General features: G+C 45.6%; 1 protein-coding gene across 2 annotated transcripts in view; it reads left to right on the plus strand.

The window, feature by feature from the left end:
- The first annotated feature begins 1,329 nt into the window (after positions 1-1,329).
- The window catches only part of GCN1 (GCN1, eIF2 alpha kinase activator homolog), a 51,207-nt gene continuing 45,231 nt past the window's right edge, over positions 1,330-7,305 (plus strand). Inside the window, exon 1 of one of the 2 annotated variants that reach the window (XM_018572040.1) lies at positions 1,330-1,383. In XM_018572040.1, coding sequence (XP_018427542.1) covers positions 1,366-1,383 — 18 coding nt within the window. In that variant the 5' untranslated portion in view covers positions 1,330-1,365. Of the gene's footprint in view, positions 1,390-7,305 lie in introns of both variants that reach the window. The other variant, XM_018572039.1, reaches the window with a different exon arrangement.

Here is a 7,305-nt window from a genome sequence, read left to right on the forward strand (position 1 = left end):
GGTTCGGGGAAATATTAAGGGTCTAAACAGCCCCCTGATATTTCCCTTTTAAAATGGAAAAAGAAATTGAGGGCACAAAGTCCTCAATCTCTTTTGCTGCAGCCTCTGTTCTAAATGAATGGAAAGCACAGAGGCTTCCCATTCATTCAGAAAATATTTACCAGTTTCTGAATGGGATGGAACCTCTGTACAGAGTGCTACTCCCCTTTGAGAAACTCGTGAATGAACAGGAAGTGATGAGGGCGGTGCTGAGATCCTCGATGTATCTTCTCTTCCCCTGCTGCATAACTTTCTGGATGGCCAGTCTCACTGTCTCTGCAGTCTCCCTCCCTGCCTGGCAGCTGAGGTGGGCGGAGGAAGCTGCAGAAGATAGAACTGAATGTCATTGAGGTGCACCGCCAGCGGGACCAGAGATGTGACACTACCGCTGCTGCGATCGTTCACTTCTGTTCTCTCTTCTCCGCCGCTTTGTAGCTGCAGCGGCCGGTGAGAAAAGAGAACAGAAGCGAGCAATCGCCGCGGCGGAAGTGTCCCATCCCTGATCCCGACGGTGGCGCACCTCGATGAGATTCCACTTGCCCCCACGCAATTTTCACTCGCCAATTGCGAGGGGGCGAGTAAAAATTTTGAGGCCTGACTGATATGTACCAATCCTCTGCCGCTTGGCCACACACACGGGGGTTCAGCTTCTCCTCTGGATCCACGCTGCTCTCCTGGGCAGAGGCAGTGGGGGATCCGAGGAGAAGTGAAAGAAGCACATCAGCCGCGGGGCAGCGGAGGAGGGAGCCGCTGTCACAAGCGGTGAGGAGAGAGGAGCCGGCTGTCAGTTCCTGGCCGAGCGTCTCCCTCTCTCCTCACCGCTCGGGCTTATTCTGTGATAGTTGCTCCCTCCTCCGCCGCCTGCAGCGGTTCCTTCACTTCTCCTCGGATCCCCGCTGCATACAGATGGAGGAGAGCAGTGGGGATCCAGAGAAGCCCCACGGAGGGAGGACAGGACATCGTGATCTACCAGTGATCGCGTCGCTATCAAAACAATGGGCACCCTGGTGTAAAGCACGTTAGACCCTTTTTTTAATAGTAACTCTCAAGCAACCAGAAACTACAATTATCTGAAATCTACCAATTCCCCTGATGCCAGGTAACAGGAGTTTAGTTTATTACAATAACATCTACTCAGTAAAGTTTCCTTTTACACCTTAGTCTGACAACCCTACAAGGCCAGCCTCAGACACAGGACACCAAGGAAGCTCTGCACAGCCAATGCAAACACCCTGAAGACCGGAAGTGACGCAGGCGCCACAGAAGCCATGTGGAAGTATTTGGCGGAAGTTCGTCACTAGTTCTTCCTGGGTCAAAGCCGGTAAGATGGCGGCGGACACGCAGGTTAGTGTGGCAGTGATTGAGATGATTGGTGTGAGTATTTATACCGGCAGCCCGAGTGTTATTGTGATGTTGGCGGTGTGTACTGTGTGGAGGTGGAATAAGGGGGTATCAGCTGCTGTGTGATCACCCCTCTCCCCTCGTGACTATTCGCATCCATACGGTGTGTGGCAGAGATGTGACTCCTGCCTGATATGGGAGGCCATTGTAAGCAGGCGGGCCGTAGTGACACACAGCTGGAGCCCAGGGCATCCATTGTACCCCGTGTTCCTCCTACATGGAGTGTTTACGTTCCCTGTGCAGTGTACACCACTCCTTGGTTCGGGCAGTCATTTTTAAACGGTTAGTTAATCTTTATAATACATTGTAGTCAATGAGTCCTGTTGGTTTGCAGATCATGGTGCTGTTTAGAGAAATTGAACTTTGTTTCAATGACATATCTGTAGGCCAAGCCTGGCTTCCAGAAAGACTGGCTAAAAAAGTATTCTGAGCAATCTGTGCTGTCCTCTATATAAGGCAATGATAGCAGGTACGCTGAGTGACCCCCCCCCCCCCCCCCCCCCTACACGGGACAGCGGTCCCCCCCCCCCCCCTCCCTCCCTTAACTGGAATGGGTGCAGTGTGCTGTCACTCCCCCTCCTCCTCTCTGTCACAACAATGTTGTGCTCAGACTATATCTTATTTTTGGCCAGGCTTTGCAGTAGCTCAATTTCTCTAAACATCACTATGATTTATAAACAAACTGGCCCCTTTGCTGCACTCTACATTTGAAACTGACACTAAACTCGGGAGTTAAATCTTAAAAATACATTTGAGTACCTTTTTTAACTATTACCAAAAATGTATCTTATTTGTGTATCACTTGGCTGTAGATCCTCAAGTCATCTCTGAATTGGTGCTGCCACTGTCCTTCCTTCTGGATGGTGGCTACTTTTGTTCCCTGTGTGTGTTGTAAAGTAGTTTCCGCTCCAAGCTTGCTCCCGTGATGGACTACAATCTCACGTTTAGAGGGCTGTTCACAAAAGGGTGAAGAATTTGGAGACGTGAACAATCTAGGACAACATAGCTGAACTGGAAAGTGAGCTGAATCGGAGAATTTTTCCAAATCAGCTATGTCATCCTAGATTGTTCACTTCTCCTGCCTTCTCCAAACCCTTCTCCCTTTTGTGAACAGCGCTCTAAACGTGAGCTTGTAGTCCATCACGGGAGTGAGCTTGGAGAAGTGGCTACTTTACAACACACACAGGGAACAAAAGTAATCTCCCTCCAGAAGGAAGGACAGTGTCAGCACCAATTCAGAGATGATTTGAGGATCCACAGCTGAGTGAATATAAGATACAGGTTTCTTAAGTTAACCCCTTCATGACTGAGGCCCTTTTTTCCATTTTTGCACCCATGTTATATTCCACATTTTAGGCCTAATATAAACCCTTTAATTGTATGAAACGAGAGGAATGCAGTGGATAGCAATCAATAGATGCCTGGCATTGAACCCATCTTTAGACTGCTAGTTAGAGAAACATCCATTTAAGAGAACATGGGGTAACAGTGACAAGCCTGGTAACATTGGAAGTAGTTAGTGGCACGAAATCACTTGAGTCCCAATTTGATAACCACCAGATATAAAATTCAGCCTGTTATCAAATCAAAAACAATACAAGGCAAGTAACGTTTGGTTCTGTACCTGTCTTGTGGTGTTTTTCCATTTGTTTTAATACTGGATTGAATTTTATGTTGTGTAAAAATGGAAGTCTTGTATCTTGTGTAGAAGAAGAGCACGAGTATTGTGTACCCCAGATGAATCTCCTGTGTGAGCTCATGGAGTGTGAGGTAGTGTAGTGACAGGAAATAACACTGTTCCTCTGAAAATCTCTGTTTATAGTTTGGCCTCTCTCGTGAGGGCCCAGTCACACCATAAAGAGTGCGTTCGGCCTCTGGAACGCAACCTGGCCGGCTCACTTTGTTTTGGGGCGTGAGGGTGCATTGAAGTCACTGGTCCCACAGTTACGTCCTCCGGTCCACAGTGCCGTTGCTGGCACCGGAACGTGTGGCACAATAGTGCCTGCGTATCGGTCCAGTGCAATCTGCAAAAAGTAGGGCATACAGCATTTTTGCAGTACTGTGCCACGTGTTGCGGTGCTGGAGATGGGTCGGGGGGCGTAGCTGCGAGGCCATTGACTTCAATGCACCCGCCCCAAAACAAAGTTAGCCGGCCGGGGTGTGTTCCAGAGGCCAAACGCACTCTTTAAGGTGTGACTGGCCCCCGAACCTTTGTGTTGGGCTTGGAAGAGACTATCCAGCTGATTTGCTCTGCCTCTGGTCACATCACTGAACATGTATGGATTCAGACCGAGTCTTGCTGTGTTGGCAGAGGCTTTTGTAACAACTATTCTATTCTGACATGTTTATCATCACAAAAATAAAGTTAATATCACTTTAATCTTTGGTTATGAAACATTATGAAATAATTGACTCCAGGTATTGTAATTTCTTGTGCCTAGGCTATGGACACTTAAGAGCATAAAAACTTTCATTTAAAAATATTTCTCAAAAGCCACAAAGGATATAAATCCACTTTGTGTACACCTAATGCCATCGAAAACCTAGCTATTGCCTTGTAAAAGTAGCAGTGACAAAAATAGATGTGAAGTTTAGTATTATGGCCACCCGAAGCTTCTCACTTCTCTTGTAGACATGACAAGATCTAGCCGTCAAGATCATCGAAATTGTGTAAACTTCAAGTGGCAGATTCAGATCTCAATCTTTCCTGACACAGGAAGTGTGAAAGAGCTCAAATGTATATAAAACCAAAACTTTTCATTTCGGATAGAGTTAACATGTTAAATCCTCAGGATGTTTTTGACACCTGCTTGCCGTTTGGGAGATTTTTGGTCACTTTTATTCCTTTAAGGTGGTCATACACTTTACAACTATTGCAAGACCTTAGTCTTGCGATGGTTGTAAAGTAATTAAAAAAACATACAATCTGCCTATCTTGGACAGGCAGATCGTACTTGCGATCATCGCAAGCCCGCCCCCTTGAGGGGCGGGCTTCTGATGACCGCAATGCTGAACGGGCATTGTGCGCACAGCGGCCGTTCGACATTTGTCTCCCGAGCAGGCCACAACCAGCCGAAAATTGTAAGATTTTCGGCTGGTATTCGAACATGCTCCTTAGACAAAAGACGTGCGACCGTACAGCAAAAATGGTCGCACGCCTGCCATACACTTTGCGATTATCGTACGATATTCGCTGGATTTTACCGCGATTTTATCGCTGGATTTTACCGCGATTATCGTGCGATAATCGCACAGTGTATGGGCACCTTTTAGACACAGCAGGAAGTGAGAGGAATCTCTTTAAAGTGAAGGAAATCCCATTATTTTCTTTTTTCTTTACAGATGATTTTTTATTAAATTGGAACTACACCCTCCTATGATTTACAGCCAAGGAAGGTGCCATATTATCCTCTATTTGGATTGCATTTGCCATGGTGCTGCACATGTGATCAGCTATGACACAAGCTTGGAAGTTTGGTTCAGTGCTGAAATAAGTACACTGGCAACCGTGACATGCCTTCAATGTGTTTTGGGAGACATTAACTTGGTGGGTCTAGTTCCACTCTAAGTTCTGTAACAAGTTGACAAAGATGAAAAAACAATAAACAGAGCTAAAATGGAACTAAACCCACTGATTTTACTGTTTCCCAAAACCGTAACATGTAAGTCATGCATCTGGTGATAAATGTCACAGCTGCCAGTGTGCTTATGTCTAGAGCTGCAGCTAAAGATTATTTTCAAAATCGATTAGTTAGCCGATTATTAAGTTCGGTTAATCGGATAAACAATAAAATAAAGTTTAAAAAATGGCTCCAGTGATGGACTACTAGTTTGTATTGAGGTTGTAGTCCATCACAGGAGCAAGCTTGGAGCGGTGGAAGTAAAAAAGAAAAAAAGATAGTGTGGTGTGCAATATAGTGAAATGGAAAGTGTAAAATTATACAGCAATGAATGCAGAATGGCACCGGCTATAGAGGACTACAAAACCCAGCAAAAGCACATTATACAGCGAAAAAAGTTGACAACTTTTTCAATAATCGATTATGTCGATTAGTTGTTGCAGCCCTACTTATGTCAGCTCTCAAGTGAACTAAGCCCTCAAATGACTGCTGCCATAGCTGGTTAAGTGTGCAGCACCATGGCAGTTGCAGATCTAAGCCTAGGCTAAAATAGTGCTGTATTCAGCTGTAAAGGATAAGAGGGTTTGGTTCTGCTTTAACATCATGTACTATCATTTGTTACATGCATAACATACGTCAGGGGGGGACAAATTAATATGAAGCTCAGGAGCCAGTTTGTCTAAAGGAGCCAGCAGGATATTTTTAGGAGCAAAAAAAACTTCAAAAGTTAGGCACCCGCTGTAATTTTTAAGGAGCATTGGCTACCCAGGTCCTTGGATTTGTCCAGTCCCGACATATGTAACGGTAGGAGAGAGAAGAGCATGCAGAGTACAAATGGATGCATTCACAGCAGTTGGTATGTCACGTGGATTAGAGACGTGGTTTTCAACTGGTGGGTCGCAACCCCGTGTTTAGTGGGTCGCCACGTGCCTTCCACTGGCAAGGTGATAAGCTTCTCAGACTCCCCCCTAGCGTAGCACTGTCAGTTCTCACACCAAGCAGCCATTCAAAATATGCTGCCCGGTGCTGAGTGTCAGCTTGAGGTAGGGTGGGCTTGGGGTATGGCTGCAAGGAAGCTCCATCCATACGTGCATTGCTCCCTTGCGTGCTCTGTGGAGGTGGCTGCATCAGAGTGAGGTCCACATTCTGGCTCCCGGCACCTCTACAGGGAGGATATAATTATTAGTTTGCATCCATATTATAGAGTTGGAGGTGAGGGTTTTTCCATTTGAGGAGGATATTCATTACAGCATAAACAAATAGTATACAGAGACTGATTTATTTTTTTGAGTGGGTCCTGATAGTTGGGACTTCTAGTATTCCTAACAAGCACACCTTAGGACAAGCAAAAGAGATTGCTATGAGTTCAGTAATTTGGTGCCAGATGTATCGGCATTGCCACAGCATATGGTAAAATCTTTAGTTTCCTGGCAACTTTTACACCATGTTGGTTATGATTTCAACCAAGGGCACACATTTCTTACAGGGGTATAATAAATCTGAAGAAACAACTTAATCTGTATCATTCTTTTCTTTAGTGGAGGTTAGTGAAGACATGTCCAGTTGTGCTGCATACCCTAGGAGAATTGGGAATATATGTACCATTTGTAAAGAAAATATGAGTGAGCAGGCAGAACAGATTTCTTTTGGGATTTATATTGAACTGTAGGTCATAACAGAATGGCACAATCCTAAAACAAAACATGGCAACAAATAAAATGAAAGGACCCCTGTTCAGAAGTCTGCATCCCCTTAGTTCTTAATACTGTGTATTCCCCCCTTTAGCATGAATGACAGCGTGCAGTGTTTTGTAATGGTTGTCTGAGGCCCAGAATTCTTGCAGGTGGTATAGCTGGCCATTCGTCTTGGCAAAATGCCTGTAGGTCATGCAAAGTCTTTGGTTGTCTTGCATGAACTGCATGTTTGAGATCTCCCCAGAGTGTCTTGATGATATTAAGGTCAGGAAGTGTGATGGCCAATCCAGAACCTTCACCTTTTTCTGCTGTAACTACTGGAGGGTCAACTTGGCCTTGTGCTTAGGGTCATTGTCGTGCTGAAAAGTCCAAGAGCGTCCCATGTGCAGCAGAATGCAAATTGTCTGCCAGTATTTTCTGATAACATGCTGCATTCATCTTGCCATCCATTTGCACAAGATTCCACGTGCCTTTAGAACTTGCCCCCCCCCCCAAAAAAAAAAACATCAGTGGTCCACCCCCATGCTTCACAGTGAGGGGGGGGGGGGGGG

Source organism: Nanorana parkeri, unplaced genomic scaffold, assembly GCF_000935625.1.
Source record: "Nanorana parkeri isolate BGI_ZX_2015 unplaced genomic scaffold, ASM93562v1 scaffold1911, whole genome shotgun sequence".
Lineage (NCBI taxonomy): Eukaryota > Metazoa > Chordata > Amphibia > Anura > Dicroglossidae > Nanorana > Nanorana parkeri.